This window comes from Caretta caretta, chromosome 1 (genome assembly GCF_965140235.1).
Source record: "Caretta caretta isolate rCarCar2 chromosome 1, rCarCar1.hap1, whole genome shotgun sequence".
NCBI classification, from domain to species: domain Eukaryota; kingdom Metazoa; phylum Chordata; order Testudines; family Cheloniidae; genus Caretta; species Caretta caretta.
Genome location: NC_134206.1, coordinates 21490130 through 21509388, shown reverse-complemented (window position 1 = coordinate 21509388; position 19259 = coordinate 21490130). Strand labels below are relative to the sequence as shown.

Below are 19259 nucleotides of genomic sequence, written 5' to 3'. Positions count from 1 at the left end.
ACGCAAGTGATGTATAAGCTTCCCCACAAAGCTCTGCCAGTGCACCTCATTCCTGACCACCTAACTGAAATGCATTTTAAGGAGAAGAAATTGAGATGTGATAACAGAAATAGAGTTTTGGGTGGGTTTGATGAGCAGTTCTCTCTCCTCACTCAGATTGAAGCAGCCAGTTATCTGTGTCTACAAGCAGCACTGGCGATAACAAACCCCAGAAGTCTGCTAGGCAGAATAAAATCAGAAAAGTGTTTAAAATAAGCATATTGAACATATTTTACCCCATACACTTGGTGAACAAATTGTACATTTATCTGCAGTAGCTAATAGGGCTGTTGTAAGCCTGAATGCATGTGTGTAAAGTTGCCTGGATTTCTCAGATGAGGGGAGGCTAAAAGGGCACAGGTTTATATATCATTGCTCTTCAAAAGAATGTCTATGACCACAACTATTTTAAACTTGAAAACAATAACAATCAGTACATAATTCTAAAAGAGGTTCTAAAATTGCTGGCATGAGTATAGTGTGAGAGGAGGTTGGCACACTAGGTTGTGGGTGTGTGCAGGTATAGATACATGTAATAATAAAGGACTGTTTACCTGATACATTCCAATGGCTACTCCAAATAATTCATTTGCTGTTTTAAATATGCAGAAAATGTGTGTGCCAAAAATTGCTCATTTAAAATTTTTTTGGGATATGAGTAGTAGTTGCTTTTCAGCAGAAAATAATATATTTTAATTTTTTTCTTCTCCCACATCCTGAGGTGCATAGGGCGTCCACCGTTTTATTCAGAGTTTCAGTTTATGTAGCGATGCTGTTGTTTCTTAGGCTGCTTTACTGGAAATTAAAGCATTCAGGTTAAAATTTTCAAAGACTCCTAACTGGTGTAGGAGCGCAAGTCTCATTGAATGTCACTGAGTCTTGGTCTCTGAAGTCTCTTAGGCGCCTTTGAAAATTTTATCTTTAATTATTACATTTAAGCTTGATCTTGCTTCTGCAGAAGTCTACGTGAGTTTTTCCATTGATTTTTGGCAACTCTTCGTGTACTTTTCTAGCCTGCCTTGTTTTAGCTGACAGCGAATTTTTTCTGGCTGAGTCATATACACCTGGAAGTATGGCACTGCTAAGTAAAAAAAAGACACCTTTGAGAAGCAAGGAGACGCCACTCGCACACAGCAGCTAAGTTCTGAGGAATTCTAGCAGCTGATAAGTTTTTTGTTTTTCTTTTCCCAGGGTAATTCTGGCCTGGGGTTCAGTATTGCTGGAGGAACAGACAACCCTCATATTGGGGACGATCCTGGGATATTTATTACTAAGATTATACCAGGAGGAGCTGCAGCAGAGGATGGAAGACTCAGGTAAAAACTTACTACATGACATGCATTTGGAAACTAAATGTACCATTATTAATTATTTTATAATGCTCAAATGTGTGCTAAGTGTTTCACAGAAGACAGACACATGGGGCTGAATTCTTCTCTTTGCTATGCCTGCACAAGCAGCATAAAGTGGCCAGAGAAGGCTACTGAAGAATTTCCTCTGTGCAGGGGAATTCCCTGCTGGCCTAAAGCTGCCAGAGGTAGCTCTGTCTCTTTCTCTGCATTAGCCATCCCACCTGGTTTGAGAGAGCACTGTGTGGGCAGGACAGGGGCATACCAGTGTGGAGCTCTGCCACGCCTAATCCTTACACGTACACACTTGAGGAACCTTATTCCAGTGGCATAGGTTAAGTCTTTCCCTGCACAGCCCTGACTTGTCATAGCTGGGCAGCACTAAATTTCGGATCCACAACCAGCTGTCTGTAGCTACCCTTTACACTCCCCTTTGGGGACTCCTTACCGTTCCTTGGCTGCAGCGGTGAGGTATGCTTTTTTCCATTTTCAGATGGCCTTTCTTCTCAGATGAGGACCTAACCACAGTGATGTATTCTGTTGCCACCTCCAGGCTAGGTTATTGCTATTGCTCTTGCGGTGAACGCTGCAGCCACATGGAAGCAGCAACATATAGCAGTGTACCTCTTTAAGCAACAACGGACAAAATGAACACACCATCCCAGTGCTTGTGCTTTCCATTCATTTATGGACTGAATTCAAAGTCCTAGTCCTAATCTGCAAGGTGTTCAGTTATCTCCATGAATGCCTCACCATCTGCCAGCCACGAATCGTATGTCTACATTGCAATTAAAAACCTGTCTCTGGCCCATGCCTGCAGACTTGGGCTTGCGGGGCTCAGATTGTGAGGCTGTTTAATTGCAGTATAGATTTCTGGGCTTGGGCTACAGCCCAAGCTCTGGGACCCTTCCACTTTGCAGGGTCCTAGAGCCCGAGCTGCAGCCTGAGCTCAGAAGTCTACACTGCAATTAAACAGCCCCGCAGCCCAAGCCCTGCCAGTCCAAATCAGCTAGCACAGACCAGCCCTGGGTGTTTAATTGCAGTGTAGATATCCTGTTCTCAGCCAGGGGTATGCTTACCCCTGGGGGTATGCAGAGGTCTTCCAGGGGGTACATCAACTCATTTAGATATTTGACTAATTTTACAACAGGCTACATAAAAAGCACTACAAAGTCCGTACAAACTAACATTTCCTACAGGCAATGACTTGTTCTATGCTGCTCTATATACTGTACTATGAAATTAGAGTACAATATTTATATTCCAGTCAATGTATTTTATAATTATATGGTAAAAATGAGAAAGTCAGCAATTTTTAAGTAATAGTATGCTGTGACACTTCTGTATTTTATGTCTGATGTTGTAAGTAAGCAAGTAGTTTAAGTGAGGTGAAACTTGTGGGAATGCAAGACAAATCAGACTCTTGAAAGGTGTACAGTAGTCTGGAAAGATGGCAAACCACGCCTTAAGACTTCTAATGCATCAGAGGGAAAATGTAGCTGGAAAGGCCCAGGATAAAATTCTCAGGCTGTGTAGCTATAGTGTTCTGAGTGGTAGGGTCTGAGTTGTAAGAATTCCTTGCCAAAGGAGATCAAATGAGCCTAAACCACACTACATTCAAAACATATGGTAGGATGCATCTTTTTTCCAAAGTCTTTTCCTACTAATAAAATAGAACCATGGGAAGCAACTTTTGGATATTTCTTTTGTCATATAAGTAGCTGTGTTCAGCACTATTACTGCTTCTTCTTGTCGTTAATTATTTGTATTATGGTAGCGCTTTGGGGCCATTGTGCTAGGCATTGCACAAACATAACATAGACCGTCCTGGTCCTGAAGAGCTTACAAGTTACATGTAAGAGGGCAGACAATGAGTGGATATAAGGAACAGGCAGGCGGGAGCACAAGCAGACATTGGCACTTGGAATCATGATAATAGGCACTCAAGATACTTGTTATTGTGCCTAGCATGATTGGGGCCTTCACCTCTAGACACTACCTCACCAGAAATAGTAAGAAATCCAAACAGAATTTATATATTAGCTGTTGAATTTCCAAACAGATCTACTAGTGAAGATGTTTAACTATTTTAACAGACTATTTTAGCTATTTAAGCCATTGTAATGGACAGATTCACTAAAATTTTGCTTTAAATAAAGTACTGCCATTTGAAAACAAGTATTTAGTAACTCACTGCTTCGTTAATTAATGACCATGGACTCAACTCATGATTTCTTAGTAATTGTGTTGTAAAATACTTAGAGACATTTTAAATCCACAAAAGGTAGAATACTAGTGCAGCTCTTAATCCATATTAAAAACAAAATTGGCAGTATTTCTCTGCAGCTCAGCAAAGGTTTAATACTAGAGATATAGTGAGTTAGTAAGACTTAAATAATTTTTTTTATAAAATATACTACATAATATTTCTAGCATGTTGTGAAATAAATAGTTCAAATTGAACTATAGTTTTTTAAAAAATGATAAAAGTGCTATTGGTGTTGTGTTTCTCACTAATTTGGAAGCTTCACTCATTCACAATGGGTCTGCCATCATTAGTGCAAATTATCTAGATGCAACTGTAGTTGCAATTTAATCTGAAGGGCAGGCAAGTGTGCTGCTTTCTGTAAAACTCTGTCCTTCCTCACTGAGAATGATTTTTGAGGCTTGCACATATTTACCTAGGCTTCTGTGGTTTGGAAGGAGGAGGAAAGAATTTCCATTGAAATTGGCTTTATGTAAAATCTGTAAAAACCTGAGCAGTTTTAGAGGAACATTCAGTAGTAGGAATGCTGATACAGATTTTTCAAGGCTCCTCCGTAGCCTCCTAATTAGACTTCAGCAAGTTGCCCAGAGCTCCTTGGTTGTTTCCCACATCAGTTCCCAACAAACTCTTTTATAATTTCATAATCTGTAATAATTTGTATTCACCTTCCAGGCTCTCACATGCATACTGCACCATTATCTTGTCTTGTTTTTAATATAGTTTGCTATAATTTAATTTTTGTATAGTGAAGTGGCAGAGAAACTTCACATGAAGAAGCAAGTTTTCAACTGCAAAAATCTGGGCACAATGCCACAGATTTGTTTTCACATATACTCCATATTCTCCAGGTTCTTGGGGAGGGAGTCGAGGTGGGAATATTTCTTTTATTCCACAGCTCTAGTTTTCACACTACCACTTAGAATTTGAACTATTGCTTTTACTTGTGTAAGAGGATTCCTGATTTATCACCTGCTGTTCATATTCCTCTACTCTGCTCAGCATTACAGTGCTAGTGAATGATGCAGATTCTGTCCATCTTGTATGAAGACCTAAGAGTTACTTCATTAAAGATTTCCTGCGAGCTTTTTGTCCCATCCTCAGAATCCTCCTGTCCTTTCAAGGCATAATTCTGTTTTTCTGTCTGAACTGTAGCAGTAATCTCACTGTAACTTGGACATTCCGGAATGTTAGCGACCATTGCTGATATGTCATTGAAGGGATGAGTTGTCCCATGGTCATCTCAACTGTCCTTTTTGGTACTGACATTTTACATAGCAGCGTGTTTATCAATTGCACCCTCTCTGCAGAAACAAAACAAAAACAACATGCAGGAACAGCCAACAATGATGACCATGTGCCAGGTACCCAACAGAAAAACAATTTAGAAAACTCTGAGCAGGAGTTTGTGATCATGGATAGAGAATGAAATATTTGCCTTTTGTCCATATCTACCCCAGATTCTGCCTCCAGGTTTTTTAGATTATATAGCAGAGTTGATTGTGTGCATAGGGAGCTCAATTTGCTATCTGTTCTTAAACCCCAAAAGTCACTTGCACTATTTTTTTTTAAGTGTAATCAATTTTGTTCTTGATTGATTTGAATAAAGACCACCGGATGGTGGGATTTTGAAAGTGACCTCCAATTTACAGCAAATGATCCTGCAAACTTGTCCGAACCTTGTTTACCTCTATGTATGCGATTAGTCCTATGGACTTCAGTGGGACTACCTGCATATGTAAAATTAAGTACAAATGTAACTGTTTGCAGGACTGGGCCCAAGGTGACTGGTTTTTTTTTTATATATATATACCGGGACACCATTTTAATGACCATGTACAGTGCTCAATTTAGCTTTGTACTACTCTAGCGCCCTTATCCCAATGGAAACATGTCTTTTAAAAATAAGCAGCCATTTTATATTATATTCATTTTAATAGAATAATCAGTTAACATAGTGCTTTTTTCCTGGGAAAATCCCAAATATTTTACCACTACTATTTTTGCATACATCACCACTGAAATGTAGCTGTCTCTGGAGTTGAGGGTAGCAGTCAAGCAGTGCAAGACACACGCTGCAGCCTCTGGTGCAGAGGATATTTTGCCTAAGGGCATTGGGAAGAGCACCTAATCTCACGAAAGCCGTGGAGTGTTTAACAATGTCCAGAGAGAAAAGACCTCAGTTCTTTATATTTCCTCTGATAGGGGAACTTGTTAATTTCAGGTTGAATTGTATTCTTATGATCTTATTGTACCTTTATAACTATTGTAAAAAAACAAAACAGCCACTAACACTTAATTATTGCCACTGTGCTGGGCATTGTGGCTCTTCAGAACTTCCTGGCAACCACAGGAACAGAACATTCTGCTTGAGAAGCTAGAAGCACAGGTCCTGACCCTTGAATTTAAGGGAGAAATCGCCATTAGTCATTTGTGACCCACAGTGAAGTTCTTCTTCCATCCAGTAGATAGCAGTGTTACACTTACAAGGCAAATACTTCATTGCAATATTGCTACAGAAGTCCTGAGTTTAGACTGTGTACTTGAAGAAATAGAATTTTCAATAACTTATGGTTGAGTGACCTTTTCTTTCCCCCTTATGTTCTTTTGTCACAAAGAAAAAAAAAGAAAAAAAAAATACCGCAGTCAATTTGGTTGCCTGGATGAAAAAAGGAGCTTAATTTACTATTACTACAGATCTTTTTAATGACTCACTCAGTCTATGGTAATTGAGATTCCTGCTTTACACAAGCAATCAATATTTAACAAACTCATTGCTGTATGTGAAAACTGTGGTGACCAGATTACAGACCCAGCAACCCAGTGCATTGACATGACTTAATCAGCAAAGGCCTCAGAAAAGGAATACTGAAAAGCAGTTCATTAGTGTAAATCATAAACTGAGCTAAGTCCCCCCTCCCCCCCCCCTCCCCACATTGTGACTGAGCTGTGCAGAACAGGAGTTGAGAACTCTTTTAACAGTAATAAAAATACACACATGAACTAAAGATAAAGCGTAAATTTGTTTTCAGTAGTGATGGACCAAAACTGATCTAAAATAAAAACATAAAAAATAAATAATATATAAAAAATAACCCTTCTGCTTATTGTTGCCAACTTCCACAATTGTGTTGCCAGTCTTGTGCTATTTGATGTTTTTCTTAAAACCCCAGCTGCAGGGGTGATTTGGCTACCTGAGAATCTCGGCTTTCATTTAAGAGAGAAGAGAATATTCAAGCCCTCATGTTTGCCAAGAAAGGCTTGAAAATGTGAACCATATAAAGGGTTAAAACCCAGGAAGCCAAAAAGAGAACGCCAAATGTATTATTTTAAAAACTCTTAAGATTTTTTTAAGCTAGTCTCATGATTTTGGGGGCCTTATTCATGATTTTTGAATGCTGACTGTTAGTTGTTGTCAAGGTTCCTCCCCCACTCTGAACTCTAGGGTACAGATGTGGGGACCTGCATGAAAACCCCCTAAGATTACTTTTACCAGCTTAGGTTAAAACTTCCCCAAGGTACAAATTAATTTTATCCTTTGTCCTTGGAATATCCACTGCCACCACAAAACTCTAACTGGGTTTACTGGGAAACGTAGTTTGGACATGTCTTTCCCCCCAAAATACTCCCAACCCTTGCACCCCACTTCCTGGGAAAGGTTTGGTAAAAATCCTCACCAATTTGCATAGGTGACCACAGACCCAAACCCTTGGATCTGAGAACAATGAAAAAGCATTCAGTTTTCTTACAAGAAGACTTTTTAATAGAAATAGAAGTAAAAGAATCACCCCTGTAAAATCAGGATGGTAGATACCTTACAGGGTAATTAGATTCAAAACATAGAGAATCTCTCCAGGCAAAACCTTAAGTTACAAAAAAGACACACAGACAGAAATAGTCATTCTTTTCAGCACAATTCTTTTCTCAGCCATTTAAAGAAATCATAATCTAACACATACCTAGCTAGATTACTTACTAAAAGTTCTAAGACTCCATTCCTGGTCTATCCCCAGCAAAAGCAGCATATAGACAGACAGAGACCCTTTGTTTCTCTCCCTCCTCCCAGCTTTTGAAAGTATCTTGTCTCCTCATTGGTCATTTTGGTCAGGTGCCAGCGAGGTTACCTTTAGCTTCTTAACCCTTTACAGGTGAGAGGATTTTTCCTCTGGCCAGGAGGGATTTTAAAGGGGTTTACCCTTCCCTTTATATTTATGACAGTAGTACTACACAACTTAACATGAGTTTATTTGAAGGAATATGGATTAGATAATATAAATGGTTTGGGTTGTAATTAAAGCCTGAGCTGTACTAGGTTGGTGGTGGGACAGAGTCGGAGAGAAGGAAGTGGTGATACCTAGAGGTACATTCCAGGTGAGGTCCAATGGATGCTGATATGTCTTTTGAAAAGATGTAGCATATACTTCCTACATTATGCCCTTTGCGTGTGCTACCAGGTGCCCTAGCCACATTTCCCCACTCCCTCCACAAGCATTCTTCCCCCGAGGCAGTTGAGTGCTGTATATATTGTCCTGTGCCCATGGAGCTCTGACAGATGTGTTATAACTGCTGCCTGTGCAGGGGAGCTAGGTTAGGGGATCATCAAAGACTTCTATGTAAGTTGAGTTGCTGTGGAATCATAATAAAATGTAGCCAGACTGGTTTTCTACCCTAGATCTTAAAGCACTTTGATGTGGGAAAACATCATTATAAAGACAGGGAAAGACAGGAAACAAGAACTGAAATGACTTACCAAAGTCAGAGAACAAATCAGTGGTAGACCTGGGAACAGAACCCAGGTCCCCCTGACTTCCAGTCTTGTGCCCCCTTTGGCTCAGCTGGCTGTCAAATAGCAAAGGGTTTAAGAAAACAATGTCTGTGTTCTCTGTACACTTCTTAGGCAAACCACTGGTGTGTGTTGGAGGATTATAATTTTACCTATGGATAAGCTGTAGAAGAAAAGGAACTCTGAAGAAATTAAGACCCTATTTTCATGCAAATATATTTAATAATATGAAAGAGAAATACAAAACTGTTTTAGGGAAAGAATTATATCCAATTGGAAAGGAATCTTAACATGTGCTTATATTTGACTTGAAATAGACCACGGGAAGGGCTGGAACTGATTCCAGTGGGATCAAAGCTTGAAGACTTAAATTGAATTAAAAGCATGAAATGTAATACCTCCTTCTACAGCATGGTCATAGAATAACCAGTTGCTTTTTAGTAATGTCCATTTTCAATTTTGGATTCACCACTGGGTGATAGTTTGTTCAATTACTAGACAAGTATTTGGGGGCAATGTAGAGCCCTAAGGAGAGTTATTTCAAGTAATATGCAAGTTTTTCAGTAACGAGTTGAGAGAGTCTCCAAATGAACTGGGGCTCGTGGCCATGCTTCATCTCTGTCACTGATCAAAGCATAAGAAAAGAGAGAACACACTTTGTGAACTACAGTGCCTCAATCACTGTTCTGTTTTATTCTATATACCATGCTCATCACTATAGTATCTGAGTGCCTTCCAGTAGTGCGTTAAGCAACGTAACTACACATCTGTCAAGTGTTTCTTTCTCTCATTCTCTGTTGGTTATGTAAGTTTTGGTCTTGAATTTAGGACAACAATACCAATATTTAATATGTTATGGCATAAAGCCTTCCCAAGACATTACTAATAATTACAGTACTGCTGCAATACATTGATTCATATCTGCACTATTTACAGACCTCTGACAGTGCCATTAGTTCAGTACATAATTTAGTAGTAAGTTAATCAGGAGACATTCACCCCATTAAACAAAACATGCTTGTTCTGCAGATGTCCATAAATTAGAGCATGAATTATTGACTGCTCTAGCGTGGTTTGTGTTAGGAAGTTTATGAGCTCATTAACTTTGATCATTTTAGATATCTGTGTGTATTTTTTTATGCTGCTGTTAAAGAAAATATATCTTCTACTGATCCAGCTTAGGAAGAGTTTTCAACTTCATAAGGACCAGACCTGGGAAAAATTGAATGTACCATAAATTAGCTGTGTATAATAAGCACAAACTAAAGAAAAGGAGTACTTGTGGCACCTTAGAGACTAACCAATTTATTTGAGCATGAGCTTTCGTGAGCTACAGCTCACTTCATCAGATGCATACCGTGGAAACTGCAGCAGACTTTATATATACACAGAGAATATGAAACAATACCTCCTCCCACCCCACTGTCCTGCTGGTAATAGCTTACCTAAAATGATCAACAGGTGGGCCATTTCCAGCACAAATCCCGGTTTTCTCACCCTCCACCCCCCCACACACAAATTCACTGGAGAGTGAATCCTGCTGGAGAGTGAATTTGTGTGGGGGGGTGGAGGGTGAGAAAACCTGGATTTGTGCTGGAAATGGCCCACCTGTTGATCACTTTAGATAAGCTATTACCAGCAGGACAGTGGGGTGGGAGGAGGTATTGTTTCATATTCTCTGTGTATATATAAAGTCTGCTGCAGTTTCCACGGTATGCATCTGATGAAGTGAGCTGTAGCTCACGAAAGCTCATGCTCAAATAAATTGGTTAGTCTCTAAGGTGCCACAAGTACTCCTTTTCTTTTTGCGAATACAGACTAACACGGCTGTTCCTCTGAAACAAACTAAAGAGGCTCCATACTCCCTAAGATCTATGCATTATATCATTTCAAACGTTGCTTTAATATAAGCTTATAACTGCACTCACTGAGACTTAAACATTCAGAATTATCCCCTCTTCCTCCCCCTGGTCCATGTAAAATACTGTAGGTAAACAGTTTTCCTCTCTGCTATTCTAATCACATCACGCTTCCCACACTGGATCCCTCCACTGGCTTCCTCTCTTTCCATATAGAGTTAGAGCTTCTTATCCTGAGCTATACAGTTTTGCCCATCTCAAGCCTTGTCTGTATTTCTGTTCTCCCATCTGTAAAACTCACATCTTTTGCTTAACATTCCAGTGCCAACTATGTGCCACAATATGGGTTTGGTCCAGTTCCTATTAAAGTCAATGGGAGGCTTTCCATTGACTTAAATGGGGCCTTGATCAGGTTTGATATCTGTCATTAACCCACTGTCATTCCAAATTAGGGTTACCAGGCGTCCAGTTTTTGACTGGAACGCCTGGTTTAAAAGGGACCCTGGTGGCTCTCATCAGAGGTGCAGCAGGGCTGAAACAGGCTCCCTGCTTGCCCTGGCTACATGCGGCTCCTGGAAGCAGACGGCATGTCCCTGTGGCCTAGGCACAGGGGCAATTAGGGAAGCTCTGTGTGCTGCTTCCGCCCCGATGCTGGCTCTGCAGCTCCCATTGGCTGGGAGCCACTTCCAATGGGAGCTGCGGGGGGCAGTGCCTGTGGGCGTCGGCGGCGTGCATTGTGGAGAGTCACCTGGCTACCCCAGTGCCTAGGAGCCAGACATGCCAGCCGCTTCCGGGAGTCACGTGGAGCCAGGGCAGGGAGGGAACCTGCCTTAGCCCCGCTGTGGCACTGACCGAAAGCTGCCTGAGGTAAGCACCGCCTAGCTGGAGCCCAAACCCCCTCCCAAACCCCTGCCCCAGGTCAGAATTCTCTCCCAGAGCCCGCACCCGAAATCCAGCTCTGAGCCCCCTCCCTCACCCAAACGGCTTCCCACAGTCTGCACCCTGTACCCTAGCCACCTGCCCCAGCCCTGAACCCACTCCCTGACTCTGAATCCCTCAGCTCCAGCCCAGAGCCCCCTCCTGCAGTCCGAACCTCACATCCCCAGCTGGAGCCCTCACCCCCTCCTACACCCCAACCCCCTGCCCCAGCCCAGTGAAGGTGAGTGAGGGTTGGGGAGAGCAAGCAATGGAGGGAGGGAAGGGGGATGGAGTGAGTGGAGGGCGGGGCAGGAGTGGGGCCTCTGGGAAGGGGTGGGGCGGGGGGTGTCAAGGGTATTTGGTTTTGTGTTGTTAGAAAGTTGGCAACCCTATTCCTAATCCTTTGTGTTGTAGCTATCTAGTGTCAACTCCTAGAGGTATTGATTTCATTTTCCAGTCCCTTGGAAATGCTGACATTTCAACATTTGTTTTCATCCTGAAATGGAAATGTCATTGTTTCTTTATGGAATAGAAATTCCAAAAAAAAATTGATTTGGAAATGTCTAAATATTTACATTTTTGATTGAAATTAAACATTTTGACATTTCAAAATAAAAATATTTCATTTTAGTTTATTGAACTGTCCCCAAATACTTAATTTTGAGTCAGTTCAATATTAAACTGGATTTTCCAATAGTGGTACATTGCTTTATGAAAACTGTTGTTTGGGAATATGGTGACCCAGTTCTCCCCTATGGGCCAGGCTCCCTGGCTGGACACCACCTCCAGTAATACAGCCAGAGTCATCAGACTACTGGCTTAGACCTTTGCATTGTGCATGCTTTGCATTGTGGGATATGTAGTCCTCCAGGGAATCCAGTCCATGGGAGAGTTTGGGGATTTAAACTGCGACTCCCACAAGCCAAGGTACTGATAGAGAAATATAGTTAATGCTGTGTTGAGTGGATTAAAAATAAAATAATGTGGGTCAATTTAAAAAAATAAAATATTCCAATTTGGGTCAAATCAACTCAAAATAAAATATTTAATTTAGAATTTCCCCCGAGAAAAAATATTATTTTTTTTTAGCAAAATAAAAATTTTTTGCAAACTTCATTTTATGGAAAATCATTGACAGAAAAATTCCAGCTAGCTTTAGACTGGAGGGGGTTATACAGAACCTGGCTTGGCTTTTCCTCACCCCCTGGGAGGTGAGGGCTCCTGATCCATTTTTTACTGCTAACGTGGTGATGGGCCCCAGGTGCCATGTGGTCAATCTAGGTGTGGTTAGGAAGATCCTGGCTAATCTTTCTCTTCCCCTCTCCCCTAGGAACCAGTGCATAAGGGGTTACAAGGAGAACTCTGGCTCCCTGCCTATCCGGTGGTTGATCTGGGGGCAGGGCGGGGCTGGGAGACTGTAAAATTGCAGGGAAGCAGTTGCAGCAGCTGTAAGGAAGGGTGTGTTGCTGGAAACAGCGCAAGCCTCTGGTGGTTTTTTACCAAGGGCTCTGAGTTGCTTTGCTTTTGTTTTGAATTTTCCTTATGTTAATAAAGAAAACCTCTGTGGACAGGGATTTGAGCTGAACTAAACTTTGGGGTTTTCTTTTACATTGTAAACTGGCATATCTACCCACTGTCTCCTATCCCATCTGCCACCAGAGCAGAGGATGAGATGCAGAGGCAATGTGTCAGACCTGGGGGCTGTTGTCAAAGGAGAAGGCTAGCTTAGCTGTCTTCACACATCATCCGACCCCATTACAGCTTTGGTAGCTTCCCAAAGTTCCCAGAAGAGCTGGCTGGAGTATGACCATTCTGTTTCACAACTTTTTAGATTTTTTTTGTTCTGCATTGAAACAAAAACAAAGAAAAGCTATAGAACGTTTTCATGAAAAGGAATTGTGTTGAAACATCCATTTTTAGATTAGAAACATCAAATTTTTGATTTGTGTCTCTCTGTCCAGTCAGAAGTGACTGGTGAGTATGCCCTGGACCCAAGCAGCCTTCCCACTGAAAATTTTTCCTCAATCTGAAACATTATGGGTTCAATGTCAAGAAAAGGTCTGATCACATCTAGCTCCCAGTTCAGTGTGAATTTGATGGTGGCATGAGCCCAGATGTTCAGTTTTTATTTTGGCAGGCTGAAAAATTTCACTGAGTGATGCAAGTGAGAGAAGGGAAATAATGATTTTTTTTAAAACAGTTTAATTCCAGCTAAATCAGACTAAAATTTCATGGGACCAGAAAAAAAAAAGGGCATTTCTCTAGCCAGAGGGCTTTCTCACTGCTGAATTTCAAAGGCTTGTTACAAATAACGAAGGTGTATTTAAAAAAAAGAAGAAAAAGTCACAGGAATGTTATATAAAGGAAAGGGTTACATTAAAAGATCACTACCTCTTCACCCTCCATAACTTTCAAAGACGTTCTCTGCCAATTTCTACCACTGCTTCTTCACCACAATTAAACACATCAACATAATTTGGAGTTCAGGCACATTATAGGCGCATTAGACCCTATTTATCTATTTCATCCAATAGTACTGAAGGGGTTAACACACCTATCTCAGCAACATGTGTTTAGTACCATCTCCCTGCAAATTACAATAATAGTCTGAGATTGCTGCAACAGCAGAATGGTGCTATAATGCCAAACCCAAATTGTTGTTTCATCGGCATTTCTGTGCACTGCTATTGCAATTACAAGTATTAAATAGCTCAATAATCACTTGTGTGGGGGAAAAGGCTTCCTTGATTATGTAGCTGGGAAATCAGCAGGTCTTTACAGAGACTATTGTTAGTGAAAAATATTACACATCTGGTACCATATAAAACAGTCGTAGTGCTGTTTCCCTCTCAGGGTCTTCAGAACGCTTGGCATCCTTTCCATTTTTTCCACTTTCCACCAAGTATGAGAATGATAGTTTGGTTTAACTTGAGTCTTCATTCAAAGTTCAAACCAAAACAAATCCCTTTTTGCAAGACAAAATTCTCTTTTAAAAAAGGTTTTTATTTTTAGTCACTTCGTTACTTCCCAGGTCTAACCAGAAGTGGAAGTGCCAAAATACTAAGAGATAGGTGGTTTCTGTATTATTGCTCCTGCTATCAGAAATCTCATCTGTGGTTTGGACAAGTGTCTGTTCAGACAAGTGTCTGAACTTGGGGAGTTCAGCGAAGCCAAACAGAACCAACTTTTGCTATTACCAATTCCTTCACCCAGTTTTCTTCCATATTTACTGTAAATGTTAGAGGGCGGGGGGGGGTGTTGAAATTTAGTGAAACATGGCATAAAAGTCATTGATATGAAAATCATGTCACACATAGTTCCCTTTTGCTCTGACATGCTGCTTGCTAGTCTGCCATGTCATACACCAAAAGCAAAGCTTTTTAGTTCACTAATTTGCATGGTTCTAGAAGCAGTGGGCCCTGCTGCTCAGTTTAAGTATACAACCTATTGTTGATGCACTTGAGATGACAGAGTTGAGTACAGACGAACCCAATCTTTGTCCTTTTTATTGTATTTATTAGTTTGGAATATCTTGTCTTGATCAATCCACCACTGAAGGGAATATTTTCTACATTGGTGCAGTACTTGTAGTTCCGTCCTCAGCTTGCTACATGATCTTTGGCAAGACTTTCATTCCTCTGTGCTTAAGTTTCCCCATTGTAAAATGGGTATAGTGATCATCATCTCCTGTGCCTTGTGGGGCTGTTGTGCAGCTTGCTTCATTAGTGTTTGCAAAGCACTTTGAGAGCCCAAAGATTAAAGATGCTTGTAAATGTACCACAAGTGCACAATAGCTTTCTGGGTTTTCTGTTGAAACTGGTTTTCCTGCACAAACATGTATGTGTTTCAGATATCCTAGTTGGAAGGATTTTATCTAAGGAGCCTGTGTTACATCTGGTAGCTGCAACACATCCTTATCAAAGACAAGTTTCCTTTCCCTCCCTCAGATGGACCCAGAGGGTATGTCTGTACTGCAATTAAAAACCCACGGCTGGTCCGCGTCAGCTGACTTGGGCTTGGGCTGCGGGGCTGTTTAATTGCAAGGTAGACTTCCAGGCTTGTTCTGGAGCTCGGGCTCTAGGACCCTGTGAGTGGGAGGGTCCCAGACCTTGGGCTGCAGCCTGAGTTGCAACATCTACACCATAGTTAAACAGCCCTGTCGCTGGAGCCCAAGTCAGCTGGCAGAGGCCAGCCGCGGGTGTCTAATTGCAGTGTAGACATACGCAGAGAAACCAGACCAAGATACTAGGCCCTGAGGTCATTCCCTCTGCACAGGGAGTAACAGCAGCAGCCGCAAGGAACTGGGGGGAGGACTTCGCAACCCCTAATATCCTCGAATTTCCTTCCTCAAAGCAGCTAGCAGCAGATGCATCTGAAGGCAAAGGGGGTAAGTCAGGGCCTTCCAACCCTCTCTGCCCTGTACCACACCCAGAGAGATTTACCCAGAGCACTTTAGCCCTTTCCCCACCCTCTACCAGCAGCAGCAGCAGCTAGGAGGAGCTTCACAGTCCCTTAGCACCATGTTCACACAGCTCATACTTAACAGGATTTCTTTTTTCTCGTTTTCCATCTCACCACTGCTAATTGGTCCGTTTATCCCAACCCCCTCCTGCCACAGCTACCTAATCCTTCTGCTCTTCTTTCTAGGTCCCCAGAGCACCCCTCTAGCCTTTGGGCTAGAGGTGAGGGGTGTTTTTTGTGAACAGAGGTGTTCTTCCTGGCCAGCACTAGAGGCTGTTGTCTCCTCTGGCTGCCAAAGCCATCTATATAAGACTCCCCCTGACCCAATACCTGTGCAGGGAGTGAATGTGCTAGGGGCCAAGAAGGGAGAGAGACTTGATGAGTTCCTGTATTTTAGGGCAAGGGGATGGGCGAAGAAGCATAGATGGGAGAGAGAGATGGGAGCTGGAGGAGGGGGAGTTAGAGGACAGACAAGGGAAATGGAAAAGAGGGTGGGGAGGGTTATAGAGAGTGAAGCTGAAGAGAAATGGAGAAAGGGAGCAGTTCATTTTACAGACAAAATGGGATTGGGAACTGCCCCTGCATTGGTTGCAGGGGGAACAGGGATTGTCATCTGCACCTGAAGAGGTGGAAATAAAATGACTACAGATAAGTACACAAGTTCACAGAAATTGTGCAGAGTTTTGTAACCTAAAACAATTATTTAAACAGATCTTCATTAGAGTGACATGGACCAGGCCAGCCTGAGTGCTAGTCACCATCCTGATCATGTTGCTTGGCTGCCATATCCCTTTCACTCATGCTTTGTCTGTGTTTCTACTTTCTCAACTGTGAGCTTTTTGGGGCTGGGACTGTGTTGTGTTCTGTGTTTGGAATGTGTTCAGCATATCTTGGGTATTATAGCAGCATTAATAAATAATAAAATAATAATAATGAATACTTAATTTTAAAAGGCTGGGAATGGGTGGATGAGTGACCATGTATTTGTCCAGTGTCCACACTCCTGTCCAGAAAATCTTTAGACCTGATTCTCCTCATACTTACTTTTACACATGTTCTACCCTGGCTTAACTCCACTAATTTAAACACAATTACTCTTGATTTAGGAGGCAGGAGACTCAGGATTTATAAGCCCAGATTTACATTTCATAGGTAGTAAAAGTTCTTTGATTTGGCATTTGCACTAGTGGATCTAACAAAGGGAAGAATTTATCTCTAAAGTGGCAATATTAACTGTACTTTTGTATGTGTGTTACAGCCATAACATTTCTTGGACATAATGGTATATATTAAGCGTTCTTTGTCTATTGGGGGGATTTTTAAAAAAAGAATAAAGTGACATGAAAGATTATAAAACATGTACAATATGTACCTCTGTATGTATCATAATGATCCATAGTAGTATATTAGTTAATGATCATATCAGATTCTTAATATATACTTAACAAGAACATAAGAACGGCCATACTGGGTCAGACCAATGGTCCATCCAGCCCCACATCCTGTCTTCCAACTGTGACCGGTGCCAGATGCTTCAGAGAGAATGAACAGAACAGGGCAATTTATCAAGTGATCCATCCCCCTGTCATATAGTCCCAGCTTCTGGCAGTCAAGGGTTTAGGAATACCTGAAGCATGGGGTTGCATCCCTGACAATCTTGGCTAATAGTTGTTGATGGACCTATCTTCCATGAACTTATCTAATGGTTTTTTGAACTAGGCAAAGTCATTCTATGAAGCACTATATGGTTTGGGAGAGTTTGCTTCCCTCCACATGTGTTACTGTGTCCGGTGATATCAGCTGAATTGTCTGATCTTGATATTTCCTTGATTTAAACAGGAGGTTATGGATGGCAGGACTTCCTCTGTGAAGACCTTAAAGTTTCCCCTGTTCTTATCCGCTAGAGCCTGAAATCCTTTTTGGTGCAAGGCACTTCTGCTTTCCTGGGCTCATATTTAGGGAAGGGAGTGGTGAGGAATTTTCATTTAAAAAAAACAACAATTAACAAGGATCCTGCGGTGTAGGCACTGAAGTGAGTCGGAGGGAGGTTGGATTTTCACCCACGAATGTATGGCTGTTGGGGAGAACTACTCAGGTTTGTATGGAATTTTCAGCTGTCTTAATCTAGTGGATATTGGTAGCCTGCACCTAAGAGTTCAGGATGAATGCCGTTTAAATAATCCTAAATAAGTAACATACTTAATGTCATATAGCTGTATTAAGAAACATCTGAAAGTTATATAGCTTGGATAGAAATACAAATGACAGGTTATTGTGTATGTAGATTAGTAGTTTTGAAACATTAATCACTCAAAGGTTCAGATTTCAGCTAAAATGATGAGTATCAAAATCAGTTAGAGAACGGTTCAGACTAATTGCTTGCCAAATTTTTGAAATGAATAATTTAAAAGCATGCAAGTGCAAATAATACATTAAACATGAGTAAATTTCAAAAAGTCAGGAGTACAAAAGTGGCCATTTTTAAAAATTAAGTTTTTCCTTAAAAAAAAAAAATTCCTAAGGGTCCCTCTCCTATGAGAGTCTCTCAAAAGGTGCCAACTTCAGCACCTCATAAGAACCCATTGCCTCACAGGATCAGGCCTGAAAGGATTTTAAAACCTCAAATATATATTGAAGTGTACAAAAGTAACAGAGGGAGCAATTACTTTTACCATACTGGTGTACCATCAATTAATATTTTACAAAGAATGCTTGATAAACATTAATCTTCCAAACATCCCTGAGAAGCTGTCTTCACAGACAGGAAAACTAGGATAGACAGATCCCAGGGACTTTTCCTGGGGCACAGGCAGTAGCAGCATCACAGACTGAAGGAGCTTCTAACTCCTTCCTGCATTCAGGCCAGCATTAGAATGTGCCTTTCCCTCATGTACTGAAACTAGCCTTATACAGAGATGTATGTCATAGTCCATAAAGACCAGACAGCATAAAGACCAGTTCTGTTGCTGCTGCTTTGGCTTGATGGGTTAGCCAGAATTCACAGCCTGGCAGGATTATTTCTGTTAGGAAGAGCAAATGGTGATATGAGTCAAGTAATATTGTTTATTTACAAAAGAAAGCATACAGAAACCTGTCTCGCTGTAACGTGTACAAACAAACAGCTGTAGGCAATTTCCTTCCTCAGAAATCCCTGAGTCTGCCATTCCAGTGAGCTCTGGGCTTAAGAAGCCCTGTCTCTCAACTTCCTCTGAGAATCACACTCTTTCTCCTGTCTTTCTTCCTCCAGACCCAGCCTGAAACCAATATCCTACCCCCAGAATTGGCAAGCAGGGAAACCCCTAAGTCACACAGCTTATCTCTCACCTGCCATGCAGACTAGAGTTTCAAGCAATAGCCCACATTGTCCGCAGCTGCTTTTACTGCATAAAAGGACTTGATTACTCCTTTGGTTGAGGCTGAAAGAAAGTGCTTGGTACATTCATTTGCGTTTATTAAGTCTGTGGAGTCTTTCGATGCAAGACTCACCATTCAATATAGCACTATAATGGACATCCTGAGACAAACAATTGGTACGTAAACATTATCACATAAATGCAGAATAATAAGTATGAAGACAAACCTACAAG

General features: G+C 41.3%; 1 protein-coding gene across 23 annotated transcripts in view; it reads left to right on the top strand.

Annotated features, from left to right (window-relative positions):
• The window catches only part of DLG2 (discs large MAGUK scaffold protein 2), a 1511004-nt gene that overhangs the window by 1030718 nt on the left and 461027 nt on the right, over positions 1 to 19259 (top strand). For all 23 annotated transcript variants that reach the window (XM_048840921.2, XM_075126424.1, XM_048840889.2 and 20 more), the window contains one exon: positions 1231 to 1355. In XM_048840921.2, the coding sequence (XP_048696878.1) occupies positions 1231 to 1355 (125 nt within the window). The remainder of the gene's footprint in view (positions 1 to 1230; positions 1356 to 19259) is intronic.